Below are 15951 nucleotides of genomic sequence, written 5' to 3' on the forward strand. Positions count from 1 at the left end.
AAGGAAGACACACTGAAAACTTCTTCATAATCGTCATTGATGAAAAAATTGTTTTGGTCAGAAATCTATTCTAAATTTTGTTGAAAACAAAGACAAGGGGAAAGTTGGCTATCATTTTTAGTTGGAGTAAATTCAATCCGAATTTGTTCTAGTGGAGATGTTAGCAGACCAAGTTCCTCTAGTTGTGCATTTACGGCAGCCATTAAATGCATTATGATTTTTTATATGTAATAAAAAGCAGTTGCCGAGGAATCACAAGATATTCCACTAATGGAAATGTAAACAGTTTTGTCTTCATACTGAATGCCGCGCCTGCATAAATCAGCAACTTCTTCTTTGAAGGCACAGAGGAACTGGTTCACGGCACCGGGTTTACCTGGTCCATGATAAATGCCGCCAAAATACGTTATACCACCCTAGAGAAAAATAATTAACGTGGATTTATTTTGATCAATTTACATAGAGGTAGTAAAATCGATTAAAAATGCTAATTACTACCAAGAATTCTAAAAAGAATCGGTCAGAATTCTGATGTTATACTCTTTCTCATTGGAATTCCATCCACGTTGAGTAAAAGCTTCAACTCAAGAGGGATTTGTATTCCTTTCGACTCTAACACTGTAGGGGGCTGCCTCTACACCAAAATGGTAGTATTTTCCTGGTGAAACATCAATAAACAGGTGTTTTCCTCGCTTGGAATGTAGTAGAGTACTCCCACAGAGTATTAGATCAGTTAATTCAGATTTGCTGTTCAGCAATTTTAGTAAACTTGAAACCTGTGTTGAGGAATGCGGGAGTCAATTGCCTAATTACGTAAACTGGCTCAAACAATTTCTTGTGAATCTGTCTTTTCTGTTGATGTATTATTACTGTTGATCAGCATCTTTTACAGTGTTGTTGTTCTCCCAGTATCCGGCATCGTCATTCTTGATTATTATCGTCGAATCTTTTTCCTCCAACAGGATAATTTCTACGTCGAATGAAATGGTCCGTTTGTCACTTGCTGCTGCAAGAAACGGGTCGGTAGTTGATATATACTGAACCAATCATCGCAACATGTATTACGTTATTCAACGAGCTATTTTTAAGTATTAAAAAAAATGCCGAAGTCGAAGAAACTCCAAGTTCAGCCCGCTCAAGCACCGAACAAAGTTGCACCGAAGAATGGTTTAAAGCAGCCAAAACCGACTCATCTGATTTCAATACCTGTACCACGATCACATCACTTGCTGGCAGTGATTCGTAGAATTCCATATTTTCCCCTATTGGGTCCACTCAAGACCAAAACGATGAAAACTGCGTACATTCAGATGCACCTTTTTCACTTGATTACATTGGGTTGGCATAAACTTTTGTGCGGCAAGGGGAAAGCGATTGCTACCGACCAAAACATCGACAGCCAACTTCTGTTGCAAGAATTCAAGAAAGAGAACAGCAAAGCCGACCCGCTGTAGAATTCTTTCCAATTGCAATATCTGATAGTGACATACAAAAATTCATTAACATACGCAACAATACTGCGCATCTGGATCTCAACGCAATAGACCAAACGTCGATGAATGACCTACCATCATTGGTACTTTTGAACCGCAGCGTCAATCAACCTTGTGTAGGAGTAGAAATACCAAACAATTATCAACCAAATGAAGGCCAGCAACTTTGATGGCCTGGTGAAGTTTACCTTCACTTTTACAACTGCGTTTAGTTTCAAAAAGGCCTTTGGTCTGTCGCAGATTGTATACGGAGTGATACTTGAGTTCCTAGCCGAGCCGATGCGGAATTTTTTAGGTACTGAAACTTAATCTGGCTAATATTACCATCTATGTCTTTGCAAACATGATAAAGTAAACAGCGTTTTCGATGTCAAAAGATCGCTCATCGTGTTATGATCCAGAAATCTTGGAGAGGCTGGATTCAGGAAAAGGAATTTAAACGAAAGAGTCGACGTAAGATAACGTCGAGTGGACGATGGAGGGTGGTCAACGAGTGGAAAGAAAACGGGAAGTGCGGGGCACGACGGCAACAGGAACGGTCGAGGGAAGAGAGCTGTTGGACCTGGTCTATGGGCTGTACTGGGCCGAGCGTAACAATCGTTTCAAGTTAAACGCTCAGAACATCTCAAAAAGGACTTGGAAAAAAGGAAGATCGTTATGATTTACATATAATATCAGTAGTAACCTGTGACAAAAACTGCATAATGTCTGTAAGTTTAACCAAAGATCATCAAGACCAATCGATACCAGTGCTATTCAACCAATAATTGGACAACAGGAAACTGATTAACTGAAGAATGTGCATTTTTTAACTTTTTCGCATAACTTAACTTAACATAATGTCTTTATCCAACATAAAATTAAACGTACTCCGTTTCATTGCAGTATTTTTATTACTTAAATACAATATGATACAGCAAAAAATGTTACTATTAGTAGTGAGACATCGAATAATAAATAACGAAAGCAGATATTAGGAAAATATTGGAAAATCATAACATACAAATCCGTTGTCTTCCGATTCCGCAAGATATTTATCGATGTAACAGGCAAACAATAATAAATTATTCGTCGTGAAAACATATTAACCATAAAGCCATCCAGGAAATCTATTTCTCTGTAGTGCGCTCTGAGATTCAACGTCACCAATGAATCTGGCTTGGCGATTTTTAATAATGGGGTAGCTTTCCGTGTACTGATTCTGCGATGAAACTATTAGTACGCAAACGGCAAAGAAGACAACAAGAATAAAGATGACCTGTAAGTGCCCTACTAACACAGCGATGTACAATGGATATGACTGCAGCGTACTCCCAAGGATAAGGGAGATACAAACAGCATATCCATGGAATGCTTCATGTTGATCCTTATTTCCCCTTCCCCGCACGTACCATTTGTATGTCCCTTGAATATACCGGTTTGTGTATACACAGGATCCTTAAATAACATCCATCTTTGGATAGGATTTCTGTTAGAAAAAAAAAGATAAAAGTCTCACCCCAGATTTGAACTACTGACCTTCAATTCCGTAGCTCAGCTCCCTGACCCCTTGGCCACCTATTCTTTCAAATGAGGGACAAAGGTTTGGGTGTAATGGAAATCGATATATTTTTTAGCTTTTTCGTTCACTGTGTACCTAAATGGTTATACTGTGATGCACATTCTGTGTATGTACCAAATGGTATCACAACAAAATCATACCCCCGGGTATATTACTTTGACGTACAATCAGTATATTAATGAATATACGCTGGTGGATCTACGATGAATATTCTTTATTTGATCCCATCCTAGATCCGTATAAATTTATACCTACGCTATACTACCGCCCCCCAATTGCGACCTGGATCTCTATTCATCCCATATTTACCTACATCTTACATTAAGTGGATGGGCCGTGTTAGTAGGGTGATGATAAAATTATAAGTTATCGTTAACAATAACGCAACAATTATAAAATTTTGCTGAAAAATGTCATCATCGATCCACCACTCAATAAGGCCTAAATCCCGGCACGAATTCCAGATCTAAATCTCAAAATAACCGTAAAAATATATTTTTTTAAAAATATCTCCTGTAGTCAACAGAAGCTCTTATCTCTTTGCTTTCTCTTGGCGAGTTGAAAAAATGTAATCTAGAATCTGATCATACTTTAAGCAAATTTTAACCATAAATGTCTCCTGAACGGGGGTGTGGGGATTTCTTTGTTCTGTAAACGCAGGCCAATCTGGCGTGCACTGGTGCACAGAAGAATTCTTGAAAACATATATTTTTTAAAAACCCCTTGAGATTAAGATCAGGAAAGACACCCCAGAATTTCAGCCCACTTGATGGTTAAACGATGGGTTTAAATGTAAAAGTTTTTGATAATCATACCTTGTTCATGTTGAAAAGTTTTTGATTATTTCTTCTATATTATTGATCCGCCGTATTTTTGAAGCCAAGTGTCGTCTGATGAAAAGCGAAATGGTTTGTCCTTTATATACTCAGCTGTCAAAGAACACCTGTGCAAAACTTTCTCATTTTCAGCAATAGTTATACGATTTTTCTTAAGATCTGGAATTTCCCAGCTAGTTGAAGGACAATGGTATTCCCCAACAAATAAAGTCATCATATCTGTATCTCGTTTTGGCAATATTGTGACGTTGAGATTAAATTAGTCCTTGTATCAGATCAAGCCGTTAAAATTTATTTATCCAGTTTTGTTTTATACTTATTTTAAAGAGTGACCCACTTATTTGGGTTTTCCCAAATTGCTGTATTAAAAACAGTAAGAACTACTTTCACGGTTTTTTCAAGTTAAACAATTGGCTCAAGGGGGAAATGGAAAGACGAAGGATTGTATATAATGCAAGACCTACTTGTTTCTTCCCCTTGTTTTTGTATTAAATTGATAGTTTTTGAAACCACGATTAGGGGAGACTGGAGTAAGCAGGGACGGTTTTCGTTTTCCCCCTTATCTCCCAAACTAATCATTTAATTTATTTAAAATTTTGTTTTTATGTATTCCATACTGTAATGTACCCCCCATATTTTTTGTATAATTCAATAATAAACCATTTTCCCATGGAAGACCTTCAAAATTTTCTAAAATTTTTGGAAGCAGCCTATTTTTAGGGGTAAGTGAGGACGCTGGGGTGGGTGGTGAGGAACGTTTTCGCCTTAAAATTCATTAAACATGTAAAAATTGAAATTGCGTTCCGCTGCCCTGCTTGCCCTGCTCCTTTCGGCGAGCTCCGGAAGCTTTACCTTACTTGGCGGTAGGGGCGGTCCTGAAGGGGGAGAACAACTGGGAAATGCTTCCGGAGCTCGCCGAAAGGAGCAGAGCAGTCGAAAAGGAGATAGAGGGGGGAAAAGTCGACAGCTGGACTTTACACAGAGTGGCCCATCTCCTTATCTCTGAGAAATACCTTGAAAAAAAAGAAGAAATATGGGAAACTCTGTCATGATTTGATTTACTGACTGTCTGAAATCTACTTCTACGATGGACAAAATAATTAGCTATTGATAGCATGTAACTATCGATTACCAAAAAACTCCTCCCTTATTGCAGCTAAAGCCAACCCCCATAACACAAAAGGAAAATTTTGAAGAAAAAAAGTTTAAAACTATTTTTAGAATTGTAACATATTATTTTCAATAAATGTTACACATTACCCGACGCGAAATGTAATTCTTAATGAAATGACCATAATAACTTTTAAAAAATTTAATTATTTTAGGATAAAAAAGAAATTTCTTGAGCTGTCCATAGTAACCCCGTGAGGTTTTAGTGTTCAACAAATAAAGGTCTTTATTTAGACGATTTGCAAGAAAATTGTGTATTGTGCAAAAACATATTTTAAAAATATCTTTAAATAGAGGACATGATAAGGTTTAAGATGAATACAACAAGTTTAATGATATTTTATTTTTAAAACGAGAAAAAAATTCGTTAGTTTTTTGGTCCCATATAGCCCCGGTCTCCCCTACCATCTTTTTAAAAAGATAGGAAACACTTACGTATTGGTATTAGCATGGTGGAAGAGATGAATGGTGGAGCCACGGGATAGGGATCTGGCCTGTCAAACTGAAGCGTATGCTGAGGCAGACCACTACGGCGCCACCGTCGTTTCTCCCGGTTTCAAGAGCTCTTATGGCACATTTACATGCAAAGGGATTTGAAATATTTATTTTTTAAAATTCTTAGACAGGTATGATGGTAAATGTACTTAACAAAAAGTAAGTTTATTTATAGTGCAGTATTTTAAAATTATCACAAAAAGATGTTCTCCAAGTCATAATGCAGAAATTTAAGTTTGAAATGTCGACGTTCAAGGCAGTAATTGAAGGGATGCTGTTTACAATATTCAAAATAAAGGATGTCAATTTCATATCGTGTGAACGTGCGGAGTGTGTTATCAATTTATTGACATAAAACTTCACATCATTAGGATATCAGAAATGTTATATCTCATAATGCAATATAAAAAATATGTCAAATACGTATCATGTATAAGATGTCTAAAAAAATCATGTCAGTTATGTGCCGAAAGCATGACATGGATGTGGAAATGGCATAAGAATATGAAAATGACATCAAAATTATATCAAATGCTACCTAGGGTCGTGCAAACAAATTAACCATAAAGCCATCCAGGAAATCTATTTCTCTGTAGCGCGCTCTGAGATTCAACGTCACGAATGAATCTAGCTTGGCGATATTTAATAACGGGGTAGCTTTCCGTGTACTGATGCTGCGATGAAACTATTAGGACGCATACGGCAACGAAGACAGCAAGAATAAAGATGACCTGTAAGTGTTGATCAAATTATAATTTCTCGTTAACAATAACGCAACAACCACAAATCTTCTAAAAAAGGATGTAATCATCTATCCACCACTTAATAAGGCCTAAATCCCGGCACGAATTACAGATCTAAATCTGAAAATAAACTTAAAAATATTTTTTAAATGTCTCCTGCAGTCAACGGAAGCTCTTATCTTTTTCCTTTGTTTTGGCGAGTTACAAAAATTTAATGTAGAATCTGATCATATGGGAAAAAAACGATTTCTAAGAGAAGAACGAGGGGAGAGAATTTCGTTGTTCTGTAAACGCCGGCCAATCTGAGACGAATTATTGAAAACATATTTTTAAGCCCCATTGATATTAAGATCTGGAAAGGCACGCCAGAATTTTAGCCCACTTGATGGTCAAACGATAGGTTTAAAAGTAAAAATTTTGATAATCATACCTTGTTCATGTTGAAAAGATTTTTATTATTTTCTTCTATATTATTGATTGAAGCCAAATGCCGTCTGATGAAAATCAACATGGTATGCCCTTTATATACTCCGCCGTCAAAGAACACCTGTGAAAAACTTTCTCGCTTTCAGCAATAGTTCAAAAAAATAGTATAGTCGTCTTCTGTATCTCGTTTTGGCAAAATTGCGACGTAGAGATGAAATTCGTCTTGTTTCAGATCAAGGCATAAAAAATTCTTTTTCCAGCTTTCTTTCAAACTTCTTTTAAAGAGTGGCCCACTTATTTGGGTTTTCCCAAATTTCTTAACAGTAAGAACTACTTTCGTGGTTCTTTCAGGTTTAACAGTTGGCTCAAGGGAAAAATGGAAAGACGAAGGTTTGTAGAAAATGCAGGACCTATTACCTCTTTCTTCGCTCTGTTTTTTGTAATAAATTGTTAGTTTTTGAGACCACGATTAAATCCGTTCCAACTACCATTTTATACGAAATCAAATAACAATTATAAAAATTTTAAAATGGTAGTATAGGTATAATAAAAGTATAAAATAATAATAATTTATTTCTATAAGGGTATAAAACCAGAAGTGGCAGAGATCGAATATAACTAAGAATGTCAGGAAAAAAAGAGGCAGTAAGGTGATCGTGTTTTCGTTTGAAACTGAGATCGTCTGGCATACCAAAATTATTATCGCAATAACAAAAAAACGTAGAAATACAAACAAAGCTCATTAGGATTTCTGTGTTCTTAATGTCTTTTTTGACTGATTGAGATCTAGCACGATCATTTCTATATGGTCAGGAAGACATACACATGTTTCAATTAAACAATACATTTCGACTATGCCACGGTACAAATACGCAAAACAAAAATGAAAACTCAACGTTTAAAATTTCAGTGATTAGGTTAATAAGTAGGGGAGAGGGGGTTATATAGTCTGTCGTACTATGTGAAACAGCAAGTTAAAAAATATCAAATTTAGTTAGAAAATTCTATAATTTTTACATGATGTTGTTCATAGGTATCTACTTCCCAAAAAAAACATTACTTTTGTACTAATAATAAAAAAAGCTCTCTAAAATTCTTAAAAAAAAACACAGGATTTTTTGGAATTTACTCAAAATTTTAAAAGAAAAGTGAGATAGCAAAAGTTTTGACATACCTTTTTCTTTAATCAAAAAAAATAAAATTTTTTACTTGTGTTTTATAATTCATGTTTTCCCAAAAGCGTTTTTGGGGGGATATTTGGGACGAAAAAGTGGGGTAGACTGGACCCAAAAGAGAGTCTGCAATGGGCGGAGCTTAGCTCAGTGGTAAACCTGCAAAAATAATAATTCTTAAAAAATGTATTTTCTTAATTTAGCAATAACCTAAAAACATAGCGAAAAACAAACACTAGGTTAATTAATTTAGAACAATATTTTAGTGCTAAATTAAGAGTGTTTCGCCCTGTCCCATATGACCCCCGAATTTTTCCACGCCCCCTTTTTTTCTACAACTTTAAAAATCGGTAGCGGGTAAGCTAACGACTCTAAAATAAAATAAAAATTACGATAGATAGAAAAAAGTAAGACAAGTACAATACAACATTTATTTTACAGATCGGATGATTAGGAAAGGCCCTACACGAGAAAAATCAAAACAGGTCCAAATAACCCCAGTCTCCCCTAAAGTGGCAAATATTATATTTCCAAAACGGATATAAATTTAAGAATTGATGGTTTCAGTAAACTATAGCGCCATAAAAATTTTGCTGTAGTCAAATTGAACAAAAATTTTGTGATCTACGTGAAATTTGGGGTCAATAATGTGAATTTCAAACGAAATCCAAAATTTTGTCAAAATCGAGAATTTTCTTGGACGTAAGGAAAAAATCATATCCCGGGTGCATGTCACTAGAAGGGAAGACCGTTCCCACTTTGTACACCTTTGGTTTTTACCCATTACCTCCCATCCCCTGAATACAATTTTATTTATTTTTTGGAAAATAAATCATTTTTGTCCTCCTCACCTCCTATTTTTTTTTGTTTCTGTAAAATAAGAATTGCCGAAGTTATAGTGATTTTAATTTTTGGGTGTTCTTTTCCTGTACCGGGGTGACTTTAGACAGACGCTTGTGGCCTGTTCCACTTTAGACGGGTTCGGGAAATGGGGAAGGGTCCATTATAAAATTCACAGAAAATTGCGCTATAAGCTATTTATGTAAGGAAAAATTAACATAATTTCTAAAAGAAATATTGTTTAATAAAAAAATTTGCTTATGCATGAAGTTTTCATTGTAGATACAAGAGAACAGAGGGAGTTTAACTTATATCAATCTTTTACGTAGAGTTTTCTTTTAAATCGATTTTGAACCATAGTCTTGATTGCGCTTTGATTTTTTTTTTTTTTTTGTTTGGGGGAGGGGTATCCCCCAAACACACCCACTTATTGTCCAAACTCACCCCTCGTTTGTATAACGAAACTGTCTGTATAACGAAACTAAAGTGGTATAACTTGACCTCGAAAAAAATAAAAAATTCGCAAAATCATGATTGCGAATAAACTTGAAGGAGTAAATACAGTAGGCACCAAAAGTGTCTCAAAAGAGCTCCGAAAGCTTTACCTTACTTGGCGGTAGGGGCGGTCCTGAAGGGGGAGAACAACTGGGAAATGCTTCCGGAGCTCGCCGAAAGGAGCAGGGCAGTCGAAAAGGAGGAGGAGGGGGAAAAAGTCGACTGCTGGACTTTACACAGAGTGGCCCATCTCCTTATCTCTGACTAAACACCTTTGTTTCAGAAAAACGTGGGGGAGAGTCAATTCCGTAGACCCGGCAGCAGTGCACGGCTCTCAGAAGTGGAATTCTTCACGAAATCAATTTTGAGGGTAGGTAGGGAAAGAACAGTAATTGTTTTAAAAAATCGTGATTCACGGGTGCCATAGAAGAAACGCAGATCTTTTTTTTAAGACCGTTTGCGTTTCTCTAGCATTTCCCAGTGAGTTACAATTGGAACCTAAAGTAAGCCCATTTACATATGGGTCTCACTACTGTCCGGACACTTTTAGGTTCGCCAAAAACCTACCCTTCCCATTATTTTAAAATTCTGAAAAAAATTAGGATTGTTCCTGGCACCCGAGAGAACCTACAGAAAAATTTTCATTCAAATCGAATGAAAATTTGATCACTTTTTCGCCTTGCGAAAACAGCGGTTTCCCATGAGGTTCTCTCGGGTGTCCGGACACTTTTGGTGCCTACTGTATTTGTAATCCTTTTGAGGCATTAATAATCAATGGCAAGACTAGAGTTTTACAATAGTTTCAACTGAATAGCTGTATAATAAAAATGAAAATTTACACCGAGAAGAGAGAAAATTTTTAAAATTTTACAGCTGTATTGCCTATGGAGAGACTCTCTATAGTCTATACCAATGTTTAATCTAATAAACATGATCTCTAAAACAGCCATGCGATATGAGTTGAGTAGAAGCGATGAGATTAATAGAAGTTCATTTAATATGTCCAAATTGTATTTAACTACTTATTTATCATTAATTGGTAAAAGCTGTAAAAATTAAGTAGCTAACTTCACCCTTGTCTTTCTTCTCCATTAACTAAATGAAAGAATCCTCTTGTTCGTAACTACAATATACGGCGAAGTTTAAAATAAGATTAAATGTTTGACTGATTTATTTTTTATTAGTTTATAACTAAAATGGGCGCAAACAAGTTCTGTGCCCTTTTATTTCTTTGCAGCACACCCATACAGTTTATTGAGCTCGGCCAAATCAAGCTAAAGAAAAAAGGAAAAAGTATTAATTACTTACATTATAACTTCTTTCATAACTGTTAAAAGCGTTTTTATTACTTCACTAAATCCATCTCGTTGACCAATCGAAACTCCGTCGGGTACGATAATAGTTGGAATGGAAGGATCAACAGCAAAAGCGTACGCTGAGTAGTGCATGACAGATCCTTTGGAATAATTGTCATGTAAAATACACAAATTTTAATGTGGGAAATTATACCACAATCCGAATACATAACAATCACGTTATTGATTATGCCTACCGTAATCATAAGGAAATCCTTGATCTGTGATTACGTCTGTGCCGTAGCTTTGGAAGTTGTTTTCATAACCTATGTACATCGTATATATAAATATTAAACTTGTTAGTTGACTGCACACTGCTGGTTTCCACTACTTAATGTACACCCTTTAACAAATAAAATTACTTAAATCTTATTATATATAGATGTGCATTGCCTTAACACTTATTAACAAACGTGAACGAAATGAATGCATCATTCGCATTACGCTACCAGGCTGAATGTTGTCGTAGTTAATAGTAACGTAATCATCACGATCCGTCCTGCTCTGCTCGTGATAGAAACCAAGGGCGTGTAAAAATTCATGTTGCGGTGTTCCTGGTTTGCATCCGGAGACTGTGCAACGGAAGCAGCCTGCGTCGAGAGACAAAGTCTGTGGCTGCAAAATTCTTGGCCGTCTACCAATGTAGCTGTAGCATCTTTATTGACGAGATCCACACGGAGCATTATATTAATCAACTGATGATTATACGAAAGTTTACGTTAAAAATATTGACCTACCCGCCACCAGTCTTTTCAACGGAGACATAATATTCTTCGGTTGTACGCTGGACAAATCTGATGCAAGAATTTGCTTCATAAATGGCAAAGGCTTCCATAAGGGTGGCTAGCTCTTGCGCAGCTACACACAATTAAAACCAATAATATTCTGTTACTTCAGAATAAAATTCAAACACTTTCATAGTGGATTAATTGATAATTTGTTCTTACTAAATGCGGGCTCATCTACGGTGTAATAAACAATGCCATTAGGCCAGAGCAAAGTGGGATCAACGACGGCACTCCTTGGCTGCCCATGAAAAAAAAATAATTATAAGTGCGAAAAGTCACGTTTCTATTGCCAAAATTGTACTTGTTCCCCTGGGGCAACACCCATGATGTCTCCTTCAAACAGGTCCAAATTGTACTCCGGATCTCTTTCTCCTAGGGCCTTACCTAATAATTTGATTAATCAAAATATTAGCTGTTTAGTAAATTGTTTGAAATATTAATATTTTTTTAATTAAATTTTACCAATAGGAGTGGCCCATCCCAAGGTAACTGCAAAGCAGAGGAGAACGAAGGAAGTCAGACGCAGCATTTTCGATGTTTGACTGAATGTCTGTGAGTAGTTTACTGCGCATTTTATATATACGACACCAAAGTTCAATGCCAAACATAGATTGGCTGCAATTACATAGGCTATCTTTAGTGCATCTTGATGCTACCTTACATTTATGATCAAAAGTCGTTGGTATCTATCCTAGCCGTAACGTTTTTGTACTGCATGCACCAGTGAATTTTAGATTCTCACGTCAAAATTTGGAAACGGATTTCAATTCAACAAGGATATCGAATGTTTTTTTTACGCAATGTATGTATGCAATATAAGAATAGGCTGGCTTGTTGCTGTCAAAATTTTATCGGCAACGACGCTATAGCTGTCAACAATCATCGGATGGATCCGGACAAAACAAGGACTTCTCGCCAGATAACGCGAGACAACAAATGACGTGTGCTATTTTATATCAATACAAGAAGGAACATGGTCTAAACTAGTCTTTAATCCCGCTTAGCTGCATCCGGGAGTTCAATAACTTAAGTTTTACTTAAGCCTATGTATGCGCGGTTAACATCGGGTTATTAGTCCTTACGGCATAACTTAAACTTAAAAAAAACTGCTAGCAACCAGATCAAACCAGAGTATGCGATAAAAGAAAAGAACGTAATTAAAAAAGATTTCGTGTTTATTTCACTATTATGTAGACGGAAACTGTCAAAGTATGAATTAGACATTTTAAGATGAAGTTAGTTGAAAAGGTTAGTTTTGTTGTTCATCAGAGAGAGACAGGTTTTTTTTTATTTTTTTATATTTAAATATGTATAGGATTCGTCAAAAAGATTTAACTAGACCGAAAAAATGCCTCGTAGAAAGCGCGGAAGAAGGCCAGTTTAGCTTCGAGAACTTCGGGAGTGTCCTGAACGAACTGCGCCGGCGCACCCCAGTTAACTTGGGGAAAGAAACTGGGTAGACCCAATATGAATCCGTTTGTAGCCGAAGCCACCGAGTTCGCCAGATTTTGATTGGCGAGAAGAATAGGCTGCTGCTGAGACTGAGAAACAGCACTGGCGGTAGCAAAAGCGTGAGCAGCCGTATGGGCCTGGCGAGCAGCGGCTACTTCGGGAGTCTCTTGAACTTGTTGAGGAACTTTCCAGGTCCAGGGCACCGAGGAATACCGGGCAGGCAGTAGGTTGGCAATCACTCCGTTTGCGGCAGCTGCGGCATTGTACGCACGATAATGTTCAATTGTCGCGGCCTTTACTTCCGGTGTGTCCTCGACGTTACGTTTGGCTCGGGCGCTGACATGAGAAGTGCGAGCTTCGGCTAAATGTTTTGCAGTGTAGGGATAAGAAAGCAAGGGGCTGTAGTTCCAACCGGTCGGATACTGAGCAGAGACAGTACAGACTGCTATCAAGATAAAACATATGACAGAAGCCACCTTCGGAGAAATTGCATATAATTAATAGAAGCAATAAGATAAAGAAAACCAAAAAAATTAGTTACTGAGTTATTCATGTCGATTCGCTGAAAATTTGATGTTGTTCGCTGCGAAAGAGAAGGAGTTGAATTGTTTGGAAATGAGCCAGGCTATGGCTTTTATAGCAACCTTATTGTGTTGTTCTTGCTGTTAGATTTGCAACACCTTCAATTTAAAGTCCTTGTGGGCATACAGTCATGCGTTTCACCAAAAACGCTGTCCTCTTCCGCATCAGAGGGGAAAAAAATTATCGGAAGGAGGAAATGAGTTTAGCGTTGTATGTCCCAGCACTCTGCATACTTTTACTTTTTCATACAAAAACGATTCATTGTTATATAGATAGTCAAGACTGTGGTTTAGGCTAGTTTTCCATCTGTCCTCCATTTGATCCGTGCGGCTGTGGAATTTGAATGGCTGATGGTTAACCTTCATTTGCGTTTTGCAACGGGCTGTTAACGGTAATGAGAGTACACGGTCGTACACGGTATATCCTTGAAGAACAAGCCTCGATTTGCCACTACCAAGATATGGTCCAGCGATCGTGATTGATGTAAAAAAGCAAACGCAAAATTTAATTACTTTCTATTGGTGTCAATTTGTGGGAGACAATCGAGAATGACATGACCACAGTAAACTCACTCAACAGCAGTATCAAACTTGAATTTGATCCAGTTCATTTGAATTTTAATTGCTATCTACGCACTAGTGAAAACACGAGCAGCCCAAAAATGTGATATCAAATAGTGTTATGATATAGAATATGTGTGTATTGTAAACCTCATGAAAGTTATGCTTTAGGATATGCAAAGTCATATGTTTAATCCAGTTAAACAAATCAGGGGGAAAGAAATTCGATTGATTGATGAACGAGTCCGGGTCCGGCCTATTTTTTCTATGATTTTTTCGGATTTTTTTCACATACGTAGGACAAAGATAAATGTGTCAATTAATTATTGTTCCTTTTTTGAAAAATTTGTATTATTAATCAAAATAATTTGAGTACCTGGTTTTTAGCAGCGCATCCGTACAAGGTGTTCACTTCGAATATATCAACCTGTAAAAAGAATTTTAAACGTTTGTTTTATCGCTGATGGCTTCTACATAGTTGCATGTTGTGTAAAGTTTAAATACCTCGCTAAAACCTTCTCTCTGTCCAATGGAGACGCCGTCTGGTACGATAATAGTCGGAATGCTGGGATCAACGGCGAAAGCGTATGCTGAATAGTGCAACACGGAACCTTAATTTTCCAAACAAAAAAATAAACAAAGAAAATTTAATCAAATAACAGAAATTTTTGAAGATCTCAAACACACAATACCATAGTCATATGGAGCTCCCAAATGTTGGATCTCGAGTTGGCTGTAGCTCTTAAAGTTGTTTTCCTTGCCTGTGTCAACGAATCAATTTGAGTAAATTATTTCAATAGCCTTTATAAAATGCAACTGTGAATTTATTTCTTCACATACCAGGCTGAATATTGTCGTAGTTGATAGTTACGTAATCGTCACGATCCGACCGGCTTTGCTCGTGATGGAATCCAAGGGCGTGTAAGAATTCATGTTGCGGTGTTCCCGTTTTGCATCCGGTGGCTGTGCAACGGAAACAACTTGCGTCTAGTGAGAGAGTCTGAGCTCCACCGGTCCTACCGACGTAGCTGTAGCACCTTTTTGTCACGTTCAAGAAGAGTTAGAATAATATTAGACGAAATATAGAAAAGAATTCAATTTACCCGCCACCAGTCTTTTGAACGGAGACGTAATCTCTCTGGTTCGTTCGCTCTACAAAAGTGATGCAGGTGTTTGCTTCGTAGAGGGCGAAGGCCTCGTCAAGAGTTGCACGTTCTTCGGCACCTGAGTTTAATAAATACAAAGGAAATCGTCGATTTAAAAGTAAAATAAGGGAGTCGCAAAAATTGACAGAATTAAAATGAAACTTACTGAATCCCAAGCCGACGGTGTAGTAGACAACACCGTTGGGCCAAAGCAAATCGGGATCACGAACTGCGTTCCTCGGCTGCTCATTGATGTACAAAATACAATGAAAAAGACGTCTTTATAATATTACCGCAAAACTGAAAAATCAATTTGCTTTAAGCTAGCGATTACCTGGTCTCCGGGTAACACACCCATAATGTCTCCCTCAAACAGGTCCGGGTTGTACTCCGGATCCCTTTCGACAAGGGCCTTTCCTGTTTATGGGTAAAAAATTTATTCATCGGTAATTAATGTTGTCTTTCTTAAAACCAAATATGGAATTAATTAAATAATACCTATAGGGCCGGCCCATCCTAGGGTGACTGCCAAAGAAAAAAGAAGAGCGAATGTGGCTAGACGTGTCTGCATTTTCACTTGACTCGACGAGTGTATTTGGTTACCGGTCGAATTTTATAGCAAACGCTCGCCAATCAATGTTTTATTATTTGTTTCCATTTTTTAATCTCTAGCCAAAATGGTGGTACTCCTCGCTTTTGATTAGCTATTACCAAACGTGTTGGTGCCGTGCGCACCACCTCCTAATTATAAAACTGTCGTGTCCAGCATGCAAGCAGAGCATGCTTGGTTTTTATTGTTAACGCGCATGTTTGTAAAGCTAAAAAGATAGGCCATAGA

General features: G+C 37.2%; 3 protein-coding genes and 2 long non-coding RNA genes across 5 annotated transcripts; all 5 read right to left on the reverse strand.

The window, feature by feature from the left end:
• Positions 1-442: 442 nt before the first annotated feature.
• LOC124204413 lies at positions 443-2357 on the reverse strand. The gene is made up of 3 exons (XR_006878868.1): positions 1682-2357; positions 1569-1604; positions 443-1475 (listed from the first exon to the last, which is right to left on the reverse strand). It is a non-coding gene; the product is annotated as an uncharacterized LOC124204413 (long non-coding RNA).
• Positions 2358-5883: 3526 nt separating this feature from the next.
• On the reverse strand, positions 5884-7007 carry LOC124204418. The gene is made up of 2 exons (XR_006878870.1): positions 6729-7007; positions 5884-6286 (listed from the first exon to the last, which is right to left on the reverse strand). It is a non-coding gene; the product is annotated as an uncharacterized LOC124204418 (long non-coding RNA).
• A 3217-nt stretch (positions 7008-10224) lies between these two features.
• Positions 10225-11995, reverse strand: LOC124204178 (hatching enzyme 1.2-like). The gene is made up of 8 exons (XM_046601226.1): positions 11837-11995; positions 11676-11758; positions 11534-11612; positions 11324-11444; positions 11036-11241; positions 10784-10852; positions 10581-10687; positions 10225-10505 (listed from the first exon to the last, which is right to left on the reverse strand). Exons 1-8 carry the CDS (start codon positions 11901-11903, stop codon positions 10455-10457), a joined length of 783 nt encoding a protein of 260 aa, XP_046457182.1. The 5' UTR covers positions 11904-11995; the 3' UTR covers positions 10225-10454.
• A 536-nt stretch (positions 11996-12531) lies between these two features.
• On the reverse strand, positions 12532-13453 carry LOC124204179 (cuticle protein 18.7-like). The gene is made up of 2 exons (XM_046601227.1): positions 13368-13453; positions 12532-13302 (listed from the first exon to the last, which is right to left on the reverse strand). The coding sequence occupies exons 1-2, from the start codon at positions 13377-13379 to the stop codon at positions 12706-12708; spliced, it is 609 nt and encodes a 202-aa protein (XP_046457183.1). The 5' UTR covers positions 13380-13453; the 3' UTR covers positions 12532-12705.
• A 634-nt stretch (positions 13454-14087) lies between these two features.
• LOC124204177 (hatching enzyme 1.2-like) lies at positions 14088-15770 on the reverse strand. The gene is made up of 9 exons (XM_046601225.1): positions 15612-15770; positions 15448-15530; positions 15280-15355; positions 15072-15192; positions 14809-15005; positions 14661-14729; positions 14473-14579; positions 14345-14395; positions 14088-14233 (listed from the first exon to the last, which is right to left on the reverse strand). Exons 1-9 carry the CDS (start codon positions 15682-15684, stop codon positions 14225-14227), a joined length of 786 nt encoding a protein of 261 aa, XP_046457181.1. The 5' UTR covers positions 15685-15770; the 3' UTR covers positions 14088-14224.
• Between the last annotated feature and the right edge of the window lie 181 nt (positions 15771-15951).

This window comes from Daphnia pulex, chromosome 10 (genome assembly GCF_021134715.1).
Source record: "Daphnia pulex isolate KAP4 chromosome 10, ASM2113471v1".
NCBI classification, from domain to species: Eukaryota; Metazoa; Arthropoda; class Branchiopoda; order Diplostraca; family Daphniidae; genus Daphnia; species Daphnia pulex.